Source organism: Opisthocomus hoazin, chromosome 2 (assembly GCF_030867145.1).
Source record: "Opisthocomus hoazin isolate bOpiHoa1 chromosome 2, bOpiHoa1.hap1, whole genome shotgun sequence".
Classification (NCBI taxonomy): Eukaryota; Metazoa; Chordata; class Aves; order Opisthocomiformes; family Opisthocomidae; genus Opisthocomus; species Opisthocomus hoazin.
Window position 1 is genome coordinate 126,025,322 of NC_134415.1, and position 18,572 is coordinate 126,043,893.

An 18,572-nucleotide genomic window follows, 5' to 3' on the forward strand; every position below is an offset into this window, starting at 1 on the left:
ACATTTCACATGCAAGGCCTGAGTTTGTAGCAACTGGACACATCTCAGAATGTTTCTACTTGCGCTGTGTATGTTTTACAGAATTGCAGTAATTAGAAGTGACTTCTTCTTTAAGATAGAGAAATGCTACCTTGCAGCTTGAATATTAATAAGATAAAATTTATGAGAGCAAACACAGTAATATAATATTTTCTCCAAAGGAGGAGGACGTGTATTTGCTTAGCTCTTTCATCAGCCATTTTCGGACACACACTGTGTGCATAAAATACAGTTATGCAACCAAAGTGGGTCAACAACGGAAGGCTGGTTGTTGCTTCACCACGATTATAAGGATCTTTTAAACACAATGGTACCACAAATTAAAATGGAAATCTATCAAAACCATTATCGTCCTGAAAGCTTTGGCCACAAGCATAATTATTGTAGAAGGATGTTGTCCTTGGACGCAGCTTTGGCTCAGTTCAGCTAGTGTTATTTGTATCCCTCCATGGCTCAAAGTCAGAATTTGCATGGCTAAGGACCATAAATTTTTAGAGGAAAAAATAGGCTGTTTCCTCAATGCTAACACTAGCAGTTTTTTTATTGTTTTGTAGTGGTTTGTCGGCAACTCGTTAGGTACTAGAGATAGGAACACACTGAATGTGGTGGCTGAAATCTGCCTTAAACCTTGGAAGAATTCGAATGGAGATTTCTGTCTGGATCTGGTTGTTTACATGTGAGGCTGTTCCTTTACTGGATGTGAACAAGAACGAGTGAATGTCCAGAGTGTTTGGGTTTAAATCTGGATCTGAAGTTCTGTATTTTGGATAGTAAAACAGTGAAACACATCTTGAGCTGGTATAAGCTGCAGTTCGCAGACTTAAATGGAGCAGAAAACCTGTCCTGAGTTCTCTAGCATGTCCATGAAGCAGGCAGACCCATAGGGATGAGAGTAATTGAAAGATTATACAGTCTTCTGGATGTTGCTTGCCATCAGCAAGGGACACATCTCCTTCACCCAGAGCTGCCCTCAGGAGAAGCACCAGATTGCTTTCTCAAGTTCCTGATGAAGGCTGAATCTTGGAGTAAACTCCATTCTGGTGTTGATGATTGATAAACTATATTAAACAACAGGAACTGTCAGTTATTTTTAAACTGGTTATTTTTCTTTCAATATCCAATTTTCTGTCTTGAGAGAGCTAAGTGACTAACAAGTCTAAAATCTACTTTTCCTCTCTTTTTGTCCCTTAGGCCGGTATAGATGGAGAAAGCATTGGGAACTGCCCATTCTCCCAGCGTCTCTTCATGATTCTGTGGCTCAAAGGAGTAGTATTCAACGTCACCACTGTTGACCTGAAAAGGTAACAATTGTTCACTTTAATTGAAAATAGTTATATGATCCAGTGTTTGCCCTATGGAAAGGCCCCACCAAGTTCAATCAGATTTGTATCTGACCTAGAGAGTCTGTGGTGCACAACAAAATAGTTGGGATTCAGGTTTGTTGTTTTTTTTCTTTATTTTTTTTCACTTGTGGAATGTTTTTATATTAAACTGGGTGCTTAGGGTAGTTTCAAAGTCTTCTAAGCACAAATTGCAGAAAAAAAAAGAAGGGCAAACAACTGATTTTGTAGGAATGATAAATATCTGTGTAACTACTTGACCATAAAGATTAGTGATTTCATGACTTTTTCTCTGCAGAAAGCCGGCTGACCTACACAATCTGGCTCCTGGGACTCACCCACCTTTCTTGACTTTTAATGGAGAAGTCAAGACAGATGTTAACAAGATTGAGGAATTCTTGGAAGAGACTCTTGCACCTCCAAAGTAAGAACTTTGGATTTTTTCAGTCAATATTCCATTTCCTAGGAATGAAAGATGTCCTAAAAGGAGTTCCTAAAAAGCAGTCCCTCCTACAATCTTTACTTACAGGAGTAATATTTATTTATGAAACTTGCTGGCTTCAGTGAGATGACTTCCATGTGTAAAGGTTACTTGTATGACTAATAACTGCAGAATGTTTTCTCTGTACACATTTCAGGACGCCCTTGTATGCAGAATCAAGGAGACCAATACCAGAAAATTTTTGTAGGGGTCTGGTGTCCACATTTTAGAAAGCTAAAAATAACTTGGCATAGCTGCCGAGAATTGCCACACAAAATATCCGTGCCAGGAAAAGCATTTTACAGCAAAAAACTAGAGGTTTCTGAGCTGTATGGTATATTAGAAAGGTTGGAATGGAAACTGATTACAGAGTACGAGAGGCTCTGGAGGCAGAAAAGTGCTCATTATTCTAGTCAAGAAATGACAAGCGCTCATGACTGGAAATTATAACCAAACTAATTCAGATTAGAAATAAGGCACAGATTTTTTCAGTATGAATGATTAACCATTGGAACAAGCTATGAAGGAAAGGTTTAGATTCACCAGATATGCCTTAGTTAGTCAACTGCTTTGGACTTAACACAAGGATAATGGGAAAAAGAAATGTTCGCTGATGATTTGGACCTTCAAATCCATGAATCAGTGAAAACTGGCTTGCTTCTTTATGCAGTATTTTTCATCCAAGTGAATCAACAGCTATAGGCCAGTCCTGAGGCAAGTGATCAGATATTTAAATTTTCTATGCTCTGGTCCAAGACCACTGCAATCAGTAGGAGTCGTTAATTTGTGTTGGTCCTTCAAACTGATAAATTCCTTTGCACCAGATGTCTATAAAAAACAATTCAAAGACTGAAAACCTTATGTTCCTCACCTGAGTAATACTGACATGCCTTGCTATTACATCCTGGAGTACATTTTCAGCGTCGGGAGTTAGACACGACTGCCATTCATAATAGAGAGAGCTGACTGCAACCCCCCCTGCACCTTTCTGTAAGTTTATGCTTCCTTGTGTTTTAAGGCCACCGTGTCTTGGATCTTGGTGACATAAAGCACCAGTGCAATTACCTTTGTCATGAATACATCCCTGTGTAACTATCCAAATGCCTGCCTTGACAGACACAGGTATTATTAAGAGGAACGTGCCAAGCTGTTGTTTTGGGCATGAATTGCAGTTCCTTGTACATGGCTTTTTTTCTTTCTTCTTGTAAATTGTATTTGTAATCATCACTATGTTGCTGGCAACAAGGTGTTACGCTCCACACTGCTTCTCCCTTTTCACAGAATCACAGAATCACAGAATGTTTGGGGTTGGAAGGGGCCTCTGTGGGTCATCTAGTCCAACCCCCCTGCCGAAGCAGGGTCACCTACAGCAGGCTACACAGGACCTCGTCCAGGCGGGTTTTGAATATCTCCAGAGAAGGAGACTCCACAACCCCTCTGGGCAGCCTGTTCCAGGGCTCCATCACCCTCAGAGTGAAGAAGTTCTTCCTCATGTACTTTTCAGGTACCCCAAGCTGGCTGCTAAGCACCGGGAATCAAACACTGCTGGAATCGATATCTTCTCCAAATTTTCTGCATACATCAAAAATACCAAACAGCAGGATAATGCTGGTGAGTAGTGTCATCACCAAGTGTGCCAGAGAGTTTGTGTGCTTAGAAGTGGAATAATTTTGTCATTCTCCTATCATTTTATTGCAAACTCTATTTGTATGCCATCAGATACTGCTGCTGATCAACTTGAGATGGCTGGTTCAGTGGACACAACTGACATGTCCACAGTTGAACTAGAATCTATACTAGTAAATAAAACAGGCCACAGAGTGTTTAGTAGCCCCTTTACCAACTGCTATCACATGGCTTCTGTCCATGCAGGCCAGCTTCCTCACCAGGACAGGATCCCACACTCCTTACTGGAGGTGACTAGTGGCCCATGCTGCCTCCTCTGCTCAGCCCAGACACTGCTTGGAGGAGTGTGTGTTGAGTAGACCCAAACCCGTGCTAGTACTAAAAGCTCAGCGGTGAGTGATTGGATGTCTGCAACCCATGCCCCGACCCTTCATAGTTTGTCAGGTGTGGCCATCAGACTCTTGGCCCACTTATCTGATGATTATGTTATGCTGTTGTAGCTAATTTTGCCATACTATCTGAGTCCCATCAAGACATTCAAAGAAAAGTAATCAAATGAAAGAAGTGGCTTTAACAAATGTAATTGCACTCTGTAAGCTCCAGACTTTCCCTCACATGTTTATGTGTCAACAGAAATAACCCCCTCAGAAGCTGGATGCCACACATATTTACACGCATCCTACGCTGTCTTTGTAATGAAATTGCTTTTCCTCTCCACATTCCTTTCCCCTCAGAGAGGCAAGACTTCGGCTAGGCTAAGCTCCTGTTGCTCCACGAAAGCTAATGGATTTACGCTGCCATATCCCTGGAGATGATCAAGTAGAATATTTGCAGTCACTTGCTGATGCACATTTTACCTTATATTACTAGTTTCACAGACAGAGAACTAAGGCATGTAAAACACCATGTGCTAATATCATGTCATTCGGAGAAGACGAGGTTTTTTTCAGGTTCCAGCTCTCCCACCGATTTCATCTGCGCAATTCTATTTCATTGCCTGGGGCTGACCCATGAGATGAAAATGGGTAGATGATCATTTATGTCAGATAACAATCTGCTCTGTAATATTTTTATGTTGTTAACAGAAGGAAATAATTATAGTGCTTCACTTCTCAGCGATGCTAAAAAGTCATTTTTTTTGTCTAATGCTAATGAGATGCTCAGCTAACCTCTGTAGAAAGTTGTAAAAGGAAGATAAATAAAGAGTTAGACTAAATAGATGTTACAGTGAAGCTGAAGTATTGTGGCCATTTACAAGGAATTTTTATGGTCTGCTCTGCAACTGTAGATCTTCAATCCAGCCATGCTGCCCCTTGCATTCTGAAACAGCCGCGGGTGTCTGTCCACACACGTAATCCCAACGTGCCGGTTCTCAGTGACGCTGCAGTGTGCAAATCCCCGGACTCATAAGGGCTGGCAGCTACAGCCGGTAATAAATGGCTGTCCTAGAGGTGTCTGTGTCTGGCTATAACCATAGCTGGATTTCAAGGTCGGATATCCGCTACTACAAGATAAGGAATCTAACCCTGCAAAGTGCTCATGACCGGGTCTCCACATTTTTACTGGCTGGAGTGTGATTAATGGGAGCTTTCCCTAGCTTTGCCTAACAAACTCTTGGGTTAGGTACTCTTGAAAATAAAAGGAAAGTCCTTCCCAATGGCAACTGAGCACACCAAGGTTACAGAGAAAAGAGACGTTAAGCTGCAGGAGAGCAACAAGTTTGTTCCCTGCAAACATCCTCACTGCAGTTTGTTTGCTGGTTCGTGCTCTTGTGATATCCGGACGCACTGCAGTCTCTGAACAGGCTGATACTCAGTGCTTCTCTTTGAAGCAGAGAAAAGCTTGCAGCTTCATTTTTTACAGCTGGAGTGCAAGGAGAATAAAGCAGAGACGAGCAGAGTATAAGCAGTACCTACATGGTCTTTCTGTGAGCAGAGTAAACTACCTGAGGACCTCGGAGTCCTTGGGACTATCAGTGCAGAGTACGCCATGCGGGAAGTAGACCTCAATTTCAGCAGAGTCATTGACTTTCAGTTTTCAAGGGCTAAGCAAACATAGCTTTTTCCTTATCCCAGGGACATTTTACCCACTTTCCTGCCCAGTTCATCTGAATCTAAAGCAGATATTCTGAAGGCTGATTTGGATGGCAGATAATGAGTTAATTAAAAAGTAGTTGTGTTAGATCACTTGAGCAATGAAAAGGCTATGTGCAAAAAGGAAAGGACAGCACCACTGTATACGTGTTTCCTAATGAGCTTAATTCTTTTTGATTGATATTTTTAAAAAATTGCAACACCAATCAGAAAGCGATCTGGTGCTCTAGCCCTGATCTGATACATGCCATTTTGCAGCAACTTCTGATGCCTTATCCTCCCTGTATAACAGTAGAAGTAGCTGTGTATAGCTCTGTCGTAATAGAAAGTATTTTATAAATGAAAATATAATTACTTAGGAGAATATGCCTTTCCCTGTCTCCCTGTGAGCAGGTAAGATCCAGAAAGAACAGAGACTGCTGCTTGTGGTTATCTTACGCAGTTTCTCTACACCCCAGCTCTCAGATAAAGGTAATGATACATGAGTCAGTCATCCTCTACACCGTCTCTTAGTTCCAGCTGACCCAAGTGCTTGGGTTAATCTGGAAAGCCACACCAGTGACCAGGACATCAGTTGCACAGGATCAAAATACACAAATAGAATCAGACTTGTTAATAAATCAAGACAGAACAGGGAATCCAGAGCAGTATACAAAAAATAATTTTAATTTCTTTTGATTGGGAATAGGAGAGTGCTGAATACCAAGTAAGGTAAGCACCAAACATTAGACTGTTTAAATTATGTTCTCTTAACGTGGGGGTCAGGGAGGTGAATTCGTTAATGTATGGGTTATCAGGCTGGGAATTTGTAGCATCAGCCTATCTCTAGCTGTGAAAAGTCTGGGTTAGGTGTAATTATACATGATCATCCTTCGTAGCATACTGGTTTAGCAGAGATCATGAGGTCTGTGTAACATGAGCTCTCGCTACAGCCTGTGGCTATTATGTCTTTGAAGAAAAGTGATGTGAAGAGGTTACAGTAATTAATGAGATTTATGCAGTATGAGGATACTGCATGTCAGAACGAATGAGAACCTAACGCATGCCAGAGATAGGCCCAAGCTGGTGTTCCTCTGTTTACAGCCAGGGTCGTGCAAGAATTTCAGACTTCAAGTGATGCCATCCCTTGGCTATAGCGTTGCAATGTTTCCTGTTCTGAGAGAGTGGTGAGAAGGCACTGATAACAGAGTCTGTAGCCTTTATGTAGCTAAATGATCATTTTTTCTGATAGTTGAAAAGTTACTGAAGAAAACAAGATTTGTAATTTCCAGGTTTAGTGTCTGAAATCTTGCACGTAAATGAACTGACACAACGATACATATGCCTGTTTGTTTCTAAGATTGTGATACCCTCTGCTGGCACATATGTGAATATATAAAGCAAGCAGCTTTACAATCAGGGCTGAAACCTCCCCTTAACAAAATAGGTATCTTTTGATCAAGACAGTTTCCTCTCGCAAATGCAACATCACGAGAAGAGAAGTTTTTCATAGTAACCTATCGAATTTGACAAAGTTTTGGTGGAAGAACTTGTGTTATTTCTGGATGACTTAAAATTACTTTGAAGTAAAATGCTTTAACATCACAGAGAAAAAGAGTATTTTTTTCTGGATTCATGCAGTACTTCATTAGCCACAAGCCGTTATGTTTTATGCCTGGCACCGAAGCAGGTGATAACCTTCTTCTGTACGTCTGTGCAGCAATATGTTATTGATCATGATTCATTTACTTACCAGTGGTATTTGGCAGCTAGGCTGCCCTGATTTAATAGTTCCCTGAATTTCTGATTCTTTCTTTCCATCTTTGTTTTCCTAACTTTTCTGTCTTATAATATAAAAACGTTGAAACATTTGGAACGGGCTGGCGAGGGCTGTAAGCCCAGAAGCAAACAGGCTTATGCCATATCAAAGTCCCACCACTTTTAAGCTTCTTGAAAGGGAAGGAATTGATTCCAGATTCTCAGGATGTGGCAAGCTGTGTTTAAAGAAAGTGTGTGCATTTATTATTTCAAGTCATTTCAATTACAACGGGCTTGATTCCTTCCACCCCCCGTGTCACTTGATAATTTTATAGCAGGCCTCTCTGAAGGAGCCATCTCCTCATGGCAGGGTTAGATCTGTGCCTCACGTTGGTAGCACAACTGGGTTATTCAGTCCTCCAGCCATTGCCACCAGGCTTCACCTCTTGTACTGGAAACGACAAGTGCTCGTTCACAAAAGAACGAGAGTCCTTGGGAGAGTTCAATGGCCGTAGTCTTGAAAATAATTTCCTGGATGCTCTTGTTCAAGTTTTCATGGCCATTTTGGGAGTTTGTGGTTACTTAGTGATTGTTTAATATCTAGAAGGAGATCTTCTGTGCGCACAGGAAAGTAAACCAAGATGCTGTGAGTTTACTTTGCTTCCTTTAGTTGATGCTGAGCAAATCACTCAAGCTCTGTACAGTAACCAGGGTAGCAACAATTTATGTATTCATTGGAGGAGGAGGAAATTTAATTAATTGAAATGCTGTGTACATATTCAGTATCCTGCTTATTATTTTTTTTGTGAGACAGTATGCTGCAAACCAAGGGGACAACCTGTAGTAACAACCCATTAACCGTCTCGCCTAAAATTGTAAGTTCTTTGGCTCGTAGAATGAGCCCTTTGATTTCATTTATAAGTTTAAAAAGTTGTGCTTGAATGGAGTTCTTCGGGGGCACCAGCTCCAGTGTGGGTGGGCGCATTCATTAGTGGTACGGAAGGATATTTCACTGTATGGCTCTTCAGAAGGCGCTGAGCTGGGAGACCACCAACATGATTTCATGCAGAGGAATTTCCAGCCGTCTGACCAGAGGACTCCGCTTGTCTGGTTTGGATTTACATCAAGAGGCCAAAAATAAAAGCGCATTTAAATCATTAACTTAGATGTGATTAAATGCCATTCACCTCCTTCAGTAGCTACATCACACTTTGTGGTTAAATGCACGAGGTGGGAAATGTCTCTCTTCGTGTGCTGTGTATGTATGTATACAGGAGATTTGCACACACACAGATAGGGCTGGGAATAAAACTGGCCTACATCAGTTTTACACTGTGGAGTTACTCCTGCTGAGAACAGAGTCAGACCCATAGTGTAGGTACGTGCACAAGCAGGATGGCGTGCTCTGATCCTTTCTAGAAGGCATCGCATACCTCCTTAATTAAGCAGAAAATCAGTTCACTCCAAAAACCTGTGTAGAATATTTGCAGTAATAACAGCTCTGTGGTGCAGACCCTTGGAGGCACCTGAGCTGGTGTACGTAGCTGGGATAGGAGCTTCTGATGCTGTAGGTCAGCTCCTCTTGACTTTAACGGAGCAAGTTAAAAAGCTGTTTGAATGCCCTTGAATTGATGGGGAGTTTCCTGTGACGGAGATCTTGGTCAGGCTCTAATTCGGGACCAACATTGATGCTTTATGTTTTTTGCACAGGTTTTCAAGGTGCCATAGAAATATATAGGTGTATATGTGTGCACGCATGTGTATATCTGTGTATCAACTTGCCATTAACATTTTTCTTTCTTCCTCTTTAGTTGCAGAATTTCCCTTTTGTGCTAAAAAACTCCACGCCTGTCCAAGGCCCAGCTTGAGCCACAGTTTGTCCTAAACTGTGACAGCATGAAGTTTTCTCTGTCATGCAACCAGGAAGGACTAGAAACAGCGTTTAAAATTGTTTTACAGAAAAGGACTGGCTTTGTGATGGAACATATCAAGATGACAGATCTTTAACTCTGGCATTCTGAAGCATAAAAAAAGCTGTTTCAGAAAATTTTAAACAAGTTTTTATGGCTCCCTCTGAGCTGAATACTGTTGGGCTCGCGGTAGCTGAAGTGCCTGGCAGCTTTACAAAACCAGCCCTAATATAAAAAATACCCAGTCTTTAAAACATATGTAAAATAGCTTTTCTGCAACATTTGTGGCACGTAAAGTACCAAATACACATTGGTGAGTGTGATATAAAGCTTTTATTGCTATTCATTTGGGATGACCCATATAACTCACTGGTGATATGTTAATAAAACTATTCTCCACTCTGTCTCTTTATAAAAACACACACATAAAGACCACTAAAACGGTGGTGATAGCTGTGTGCTAACTTGTTAAGTAGTGCCACAAGTTGCATTTATCATCTGTCCTATATTGCTTTATCTGCTTTCTGCCCAGTAATCAAAGACTGATTCTAAAATGCTCAGAAACAGCAGTTTGGAGAATAAGTTTGCTTGAGCAATAACTTTTTGAAACTTCTCAAAATCTGGCTGGCTGGAGGCCCAGAGCCATCAATATTCTGTCTGGTACCAGTGACAGCTTTAAGGACCAATATCTTTTGACCTGCCAAAGCTAAGAACTGAAATTTTATGCTGTTGGAAGGAAAAAGTTTTCATTTTTCTAAAATGATAACAAACCATCATCTTAACCTTGGAATTATGTACCTTCCTAGGGAATATTGTTGAACTTTCCTATCGTTTCATTTTTTTTCCTTCTTCTAAGACCTTGCTAATTAAGGTATGAATATTTCCTGATGGAAACATGAAAAAAAACCTACTTGAAAACAATACAGAACTAAAATTCTGTGTAAATTCGGATGTCATCAGACTGCAAGCCTCCAAGGCAGGGACTTGGTATGCCTGATTAGCATGCTTAGATGCAGCTATTCAGGGAACAGTAAATATTTACAATTAATGTACTAGCAGACATAATTTTCTGACACATTTGTGCTGAGGTAACTTTGAAACCATAGCGTACCATAGGGAGGGAGAGAAAACAGTGAAAGAATATATATATTTATATACGTTTAAGATGGACAATATGCAAAATCCCAAAAAGCAGTTTACGTACTGCAGTCAAGGAGGTTAGGGATATGCTCAAATTAAGGCATGTTCTCAAACCTTTGCTGAATCAGGGCCCATGTGCACAGACCAGGCCTAGACTAAAATACTTGCAACGGGAACAGAAGTTGGCAGGTGGTCTTCTTTAAGAGGGAATTATTTCCCCTGTGTGTTTGGATATTCCTCCAAGTGCTGGCTTTACTGGGGTGCTTTGTTCTGTTTCCCAGCCGAGCTCCCATGCTCGCACACAGGAGCAGTAGTAGCACAGCTGGAAGTGGATCAGAGCAATCTGGCGGCAGCAGTCCTGGGAGGAATTAAGCGCCTCACTGCTGGAATGGGAGGCCTAAATTGCATTATTATTTAGAATTGAGTTTTAACTTTGTTGATCTATGGTTTTGCACTGGTGGGTAACTTCCCTTGTTGCGATAGACTTGATGCATCTGAAGTGTGTTCCCCACAGCAAGGACTTTGGTGAAGTTATGGCCTTACTCAGTGAGGTGTCCAAGTCTTATACAAGCAAATGTCCAGATTTAAACACCCAGCTGGTCTTATTGTCCCAAGAGGATTGTTCACAGGCTTATATTTAGCAATTGTAGAGCAAGCTACCACATGACAGAGAGCCCAGTGACTGGCTTTTGGAAGTTAGTTTGCAAAACTGTTGATGACTTCAAAGGGAGAAGGACTGGCTTGTAATCTGTTTTTTCCAAAGCAGATTTTTTGTTTTATGCATGCAAATGTTGTTCATAAAATAACAGGGAAGAGAAGAATGCAACGTAAATGAAAATCAGTGTTGCTAATTTTCTTTATTAGATCAGATCCTAAATAGTTGGCCTTTAGCTTGAAAACAGTGCTGGGAATAAAGTGACTAAATGGGAACTGAAGACATAAATATTTTCCAAATATCCTGATTCTTCAGATTGCAGAAAAAAAAGCAGAATTTCACAGAGTTAGAGGCTAGAATAAACTTTGGGTTATTTACTGTGATCTCCTGCAAATCACACCCCAGTCAGTTTTGCTCATTGAGCAAGCCTGTTTGTTGGTATTTAATCTTTTAGAGAATAAGTTGTTTTGTAGAGAGCAGATAATAAGAGAAAATGAAGTGCCTTTGATGCACAACAGCCCACTAAGGGGAAATTCACTGGATAAGAGATGCTCAGCTGATGGCAATATCTGGTCCATATTCTGCACTGCAGAGGAAGATGAATTCCTAATGATCCAGCCAGTCAAATCTGAAAACCAAATATTTCCTTGACCTGGAATCAGGATGACTCTGAAGATGTAAGGAAGGCATCTACTCAGCAAGACTTTCTGCACCACTCCAAGGCATTGGTCTGACCATTTGCATCTCTAGCAGAGAAAGACCTGATGGCCTGGGTCAGATCTTTGCAAACATCTTAAGTCTTGAAGCATGAGATTTAGTTACAGTCATTGTCTTAATGCTGAGTAACAAATTCTCTGTGACATTGATGGTGGTACAGTCAACTTACCTCGGTCCTTGTTGCAAGACCTAAAAGATGATATTAGGGATTTTAAAGTGCCATGACCTGCCCATGGTACATTGGCCCCCTCCAGCCCAGTTTCTCCCATTTCTTTCAGAACTGGATTGAAGCCTGCCTTTTCTTAGTCTCTTTATAAACATACCAAGAAGTAAGTCCACTTCTCCTCCCTCATTGTTTGTTCCTTAACTAGGTCATCTCTTTGGCAACATGGAAACTGAATTTGTCCGGCTTCCAACTATTAGACCTTTTCATACCTTTGTTGACAAGGCTGAAGAGCTCCCTCACACTTCCCAGATGTTTTGTCCATGGGTGAGCATCTGTGCACCTTGGCCTTTCCTACCTTCTCTCTAATACACTGAACAAACAGACTCTTCAAACCTGATATTTTGAGGCTTGTTTTCTAGTCCTTGAGCATTTTATTATTGTTCTCCTTTGAGCTCTTGCTGAAATTTCCAAAGCCTTTTATAACTGGGGACACCAGAAAGGGGAAAAATGTTCTTAATACTTGTCACAACAGTACAGTTGCAACAGAGGTAATGTGACCTCCCTACTAGTACTGGAAAACTTTTCGTGCATCTAGACATAATTATAACTCTTTTTTGCTTCTCTGTTCCTTGCAAAGAGGTTAAATTAAAGCATAATCACGATGATCCCTAAGTTGCTTAATGGAGCTTGAAACAAAAATTCTCAAATTTCATTATTCCAAATAACAAGTGATTAGACTAGATATAAGGAAGAAATATTTTGCCATGAAAGTGGTGAAACACTGGAGCAGATTGCCCAGACAGGAAATGGAGGCCCCATCCCTGGAAACATTCAAGGCCAGGTTGGACTGGGCTCTCAGCAACCTGGTCTGGTTGAAGATGTCCCTGCGCACTGCAGGGGTATTGGGCTAGATGACCTCTAAAGGTCCCTCCTAACCCAAAGCATTCTGTGTTTTTATGATTCTATCATTCTAAAAGCAGAGAAACAATGGAAAAGAATTAACATGTGAGTCATTTGTAAATCTCATCGTCTCAAGTTTTTTTTGTGTCTGAGTAACAATTTTTGAACACAAAGGGCAGAAAATACTGGAAACATTAAGATAAAACTATGTGAGACTGAGCCCAAGTAAGTGCTAATTGAACTGAGGGATCTGTGAACTCAGTAAGCTTTAAAACTTCATCCTCAGGTACTGCTAGCTAGGCATTTCTGCATTTCCCTCCCATGTCTTCACTCTGCCACTGCAGAAGTGAAACAACTTAGCTGAAGTCAGTGGAGTGCAACTGGGATTATCCTGGCGTAAACAAAAGCAGACTTTATTCCTCTACATGCCTGGGATAGAAAGCAATTGATATTAAAGATGCAAGTGCCAACAGCCTGTAGAGGAACGATCTTCTCTGCTTAAATATCAGAACACAAGGGGTCCTCACAGCACTGTCAGTAAAGTCCAGTTGCACTCTGTCAGAAGCTATCTTTACTCTTATTTTAATGCAGAAACGTGTAGTTAGTTTTTCTGCGTTAGTCCCAGAATAATCTTGTTGGCTCTTTGCTAGTAAAACAAAACTTTACACTCCGAGTAAATGCACAGCATCCCAAAAATGAAGACACCGAAGTGATAATCTCACACTATAAATAAATGGATTTATAATCTGCAGAGTTTGACGGTGGGTTTTTTTTCAGGTTTCTGATGCAAATCAGCTGCTGCTTGTCTGCAGTTGGTTTAGGGACACCTGCACAAGACTAGCATCACAGGGGTGAGGATTAGGCCCTTGAGGACATGCTCTAGAAACGGTGCTTGTCACTTGCGTGCTGCTACAGAGTTACGATGATTTGTGAAATGCAAGTTAGGTACTGTTCTTCCTGGGGCACTTGTAGGCCAGTAGTTTTACATTCACTTGCTTCCTGCCCTCAGGGTCGCTTGGACTCCTAAGAGACTTGGAAATGAACCCTTCTTTCGGTGTCATATGAACACCTGGATTTCCTTCTTAAAAAAAAGCATTTGAAGGGGCTCCAACTGCATTCTTCATGATAACGGCATAATTATTACATTAATTTCTTGCCTCCGCTGTAAAACTGAATAAGAAAAGGGAAGAAAGAAACTTGAGTTTTCAGTCCAAAACTAGAAACAAGTCAAAACAAACTTTCTAGGTGCTTGAAAACTACATGTTTAATTTTTCTTTTTAAAGATGTTACCGACTCACCTGTTTCACTGGGTTTAATTTGGGATTAGGACAGATGGTATCACAAAAATAAGATGATACCCCTTTTTTTGTTATATTTACAGTTTATCCTCCTCAAACTGAAACTTATGTCCGTGGCTGGTGCATTACTGCTTTTATCAATGTAAGATTTGTGGCTAAAGCGTGCTTTTATTCTTACTTTGTATATAGGATGTTGGAAGGCAGATAATACAAATAATTTATATAAGGTCATGTAGAAAAGCTTGAGAAGAAGAGACTCAGATCTCCTAAATCCACGTAATCTCTTAACCCTTGGATCATCATGCCCTGGTTTAGGAAAGGGTATGTGAGGAATCAAGGTCTTAGTCTCTCTGAGACATATCTTCTATGGACTTTTTGAGACAGGTCTGTCAAAATATCCCAGACTTTTAGGCTGACGCTCTAATTGATCACTCCACGTCACCAAGGGTTTGTAGATCGGGTGGGGAGGGAAGCGAAGAGGGATGATAAGGGAAGGATCATCTCACTTCAGTCTTTCTAGAAGTTGTACACTAGTCATTCAATAATCCTGGTTGCTTTTATGATCGATGGAGAGGGGCGTAAATTCATTTCTAAAGGGCCATTTAATTTATCTTAAAATGTGGCTCTAAAAATGGTAGAACTTCCTTTAGAGGTGCCTCTCTTTCATTGCTATGTGTAAAGGAGACTTGGACAACTAGGTTGGACTAATTACGTAACACTTAGATGGCTGAAGTTAGATAAAGTGAAACTTATCCATAAGTAAATCGATAGATTTTTGATGTATCCGGGTTCCTAAGGTTGTTTTGGGTATCTAATTGTTGTATTTCACCTCCATGTTCCTCTAGTCCTAGCTGAAGTGCTCCTAGGGTTTAGCACCTCCATTTCTCTCACTGGACATACACAGAACATACACGTTAACATGTATGGAACATATGTACCAGTTTCTACCTGGTTTTGACTGTGTCTGGAAGGCATCTTATGACCAAAGTTGCGTGGATATTTGCATGTGTGTCACCAGTGTCTGTGTGACTTGTCCCACTCCTGGTGTACCCACTCTTCTGTGTACACTACTAGGTATTCATTGATTCTTTAAGGGAGCAGAAACAAACATAACACGACTGTTGTTGTTGATGAGAAGTTCATAATGACCCAGCAATGTGCGCTGGCAGCCCAGAACACCAACCGTATCCTGGGCTGCATCCCCAGCAGCGTGGGCAGCAGGGCGAGGGAGGGGATTCTGCCCCTCTGCTCCACTCTGGTGAGACACCCACCCCACCCCACCCCCCCCCCCCCGGAGTCCTGCGTCCAGCTCTGGAGCACTGAGCACAGGACAGACCTGGAGCTATTGGAGTGGGGCCAGAGAAGGCCCCAGCAATGATCCGAGGGCTGGAACCCCTCTGCTGGGAGGAAAGGCTGGGAGAGCTGGGGCTGTTCAGCCTGGGGAAGAGAAGGCTCCAGCGAGACCTTACAGCAGCTGCCAGTAACTGAAGGGGCCTGCGAGAGAGCTGTAGAGTGACTTTTTACAAAGGTGTGTAGTGATAGGACAAGGGGTAATGTCTTCACACTGAAAGAGGGCAGATTTAGATCAGATGTAAGAAAGAAATTCTTCACCGTGAGGGTGGTGAGGCCCTGGCCCAGGTTGCCCAGAGAAGCTGTGGGTGTCCCCTCCCTGGCAGTGTTTAAGGCCAGGTTGGACGGGGCTTTGAGCAACCTGGTCTGGTGGAAGGTGTCCCTGCTCATGGCAGGGGGGTTGGAACTGGGTGATCTTTAATGTCCCTTCCAACCCAAACCTTTCTGTGATTCTGTGATTCATTCTCAGCATGGTTGTATGGGCATTTACCTTTGTTGTGGGAACATGCTCAAGTCTCTGTTCCAGTGAATATTGAGTTATTTATCTAGAGTGGAACATCTTTAATAGGAGAGGTGACTCACCCCAGAAACTCCCTTTGGCCCACAGTTAGGCATGTAAATGCCTTGGATGCATGGGAGCCAAACCTCCGTCCTTCTCCTCTGCATTTCCAATGGTGCTCTCAGTGACTGCCCACTCGTTTGCGTCTCAGAATAGACACTGCTCAGAGCTGGGGATTTACCAAGACAGAAACATGCCTAGAAAGGGTGTTGTTGTTGTCAAACTGACAAAGTACTCGCCCTTTGGGGACTAAGCACTAATATTAAGTAACTTTAAAAAAATGGAAGGTATCATCCTACATGACTTAGGTGAACTGTGAAGTTGTATTCAAAGGGTATTATTCGTCTTGCCTAAATTCACCTCCCTGAAAGTTAGGTGTCTAGTCTGAGTTAGTCCTTTAGGCTTTGTCTGTAGTTCACGCGGTTAGAAGGGCATGTGTGGAGTGAGTCACACCAGTTTAAATCAGGTGTCTCAGGCAGTTGGAAGGAATTGCCCTCTGAGGACGCTTAGTGCCTCTGAGCAGAGAGGGAACCTACATAACCAGTTTAGACAAGACACCTGACTCAAATGGCTAAAGAGAAGGAATCAAGGCAGCACTCAAATCTCAAGGGTTATATTGAAATCACAGGGAGGAAGATAAACGGTTCAGTATGTAATACAGTGGCGAGCATATTGCAGTCGCAGGTCCTCCATGTGAGAGGGATTAATCTTTACAGATTAAAGTTACAATACTCTGTTGAGCCTGCCTGAAAAAAATGAGCAGGACGGAGAAAAAAGAGTGAAAATATGAATCCTTGGTCTTTAATCAGACTGTCAGACTAGTAGAAAGATATTATTTTCTTACCTTAAATTGCTGTTTCTTAGCTCGTTTCCCTCTCCTACCAGAAAACAGTATTGGGTCTCATATAATATCAAACTGTGAGTCTGGAAGTGATCAGGAAAGGTGGTTTGTTTTTTTAAAGGAAAAATAAATCTCAGATTGTTTGTGTGAGGCTGTGAATATTTATGTACTGTTCCCGTTTTTCCCTCATTGCGTATTTCACCAAGTTCATTTGCGTGTGTTACAGGATAAATCTTACTGGAGGGCAGTGGAAGAAAGCAGTAAAAAGGAAAAGCATCAATCAGTGATCCAGGGTAGCAGCAGGAATCGTTGTTCACTTTTGTACGTGGATCATAGTTTGTTGAACTTGCTTGGGCTTGACAATTCAGAAACTTGCAGTTGTGCCGAGGTCAGTCTCAGGTGATTTCAGATGATGGCTACAAGAACCATTATGTTGCTGGGATTCGAGGACTTTGAAGCCTTGTTGTCACTGTGCTTTCAGGGGGTATTCACTTATGAAAAGGACCACATGTATTTTACTTCAGCTTGGAGAAAATATTTTGTGACAAAATGTTTATTTGCCAAAAAATGGTGGTGTGAGTGACCTGGATTATTGGCAAATATGGGTTGAATTGGGTGAATAATGACTTGTTTTGAAAAGTAGAAGCATTTTCTCTTACACCTTTTGAAACAAAAGTTTATTCTCTTCTTAGTTTGGAAATGACATGTTAATTTTGAAGATTACCAACATTTTAAAAGTGATGAGAAAATGATTGAATGTCTAGGCACAACTTACTTAACCAGCCATCCAAAACTTGTCTTTCTTTTTGTTTTCATGTTTGTTTGGAAATCTTATGTTATTATGCTTGAAGTTTGTTTAAGAAAATGAACTAGTTTTGCTCTCTTTTATGTAAATCAAATTGTTTTTAAGTTGAATTTGACCAAATAATTAATTGTTCTTATTGCTCTTACTGTGCCCTCTATGCTTTGCATCTCTTACCATAATAACTATCAAGTAAAATCCTCATCCTGCAAATGGTTCCACTCAGACACATAAAATAGGAGTCATCTCACCTAAGTTTAGCTATTTTAAATTTAGGTACCCAGTCTGCCTGTTCCCAAAAGAGAGAGAGAGGGAGAGAGAGAGGCTCCTCTGATGGTAATCCAGCTTTTCCTAGGCTACTATTTTACGATGGAACAATTTGCCTTCCAGTGGCTCCTTTAGGCCACAGAGATTGGTGTTTATGTGCTTTGTCTGCTTTGCTATTTCTCCTTATCCCAGCATTAAACAAGGAAGGAAATATCTGGAGTTCAAGGAAGGCGAAGAAGAGTCCTTGTCTGACCTCTGCAAATGCTGTGGGTGTGGGCAGCCTGAATCAGTTTTAGTTTTTCCAAACGGTTTTACTACTTTCTAGTTACTTTCCATTTTGCTTCAGCCTTATTTGACCCACAGAAAATAGAGATGGAAACGACTGATGACGCTGGAAGTTTTATGGTTGGTATTATTTAGGAGGTCAGATTAACTGATTATAATAGTCCCTTTTGGCTTTAAAACCTGCTGGAGAAATCCTAACCCCACTGAAGTCAACAGCAGAACTTCCATGGGCTTTGGTATGGCCAAAATTTCAGTCTGAGTACCTAGTAATGAATTTTTGTTATCTGGCCCTCCCCTTGACTTGCAGGGTTGCTCCATGCCTTACATTTTCCAAAGTTTTGTTCAGTTGTGGTACAAGTGCTTCAA

General features: G+C 41.3%; 1 protein-coding gene across 2 annotated transcripts in view; it reads left to right on the forward strand.

Annotated features, from left to right (window-relative positions):
* CLIC5 (chloride intracellular channel 5) overlaps nt 1-18,572 on the forward strand; it is a 95,371-nt gene that overhangs the window by 59,761 nt on the left and 17,038 nt on the right. For both annotated transcript variants that reach the window (XM_009945281.2, XM_009945282.2), the window contains exons 2-4: nt 1,231-1,340; nt 1,678-1,803; nt 3,365-3,471. In XM_009945281.2, the coding sequence (XP_009943583.1) occupies nt 1,231-1,340; nt 1,678-1,803; nt 3,365-3,471 (343 nt within the window). The remainder of the gene's footprint in view (nt 1-1,230; nt 1,341-1,677; nt 1,804-3,364; nt 3,472-18,572) is intronic.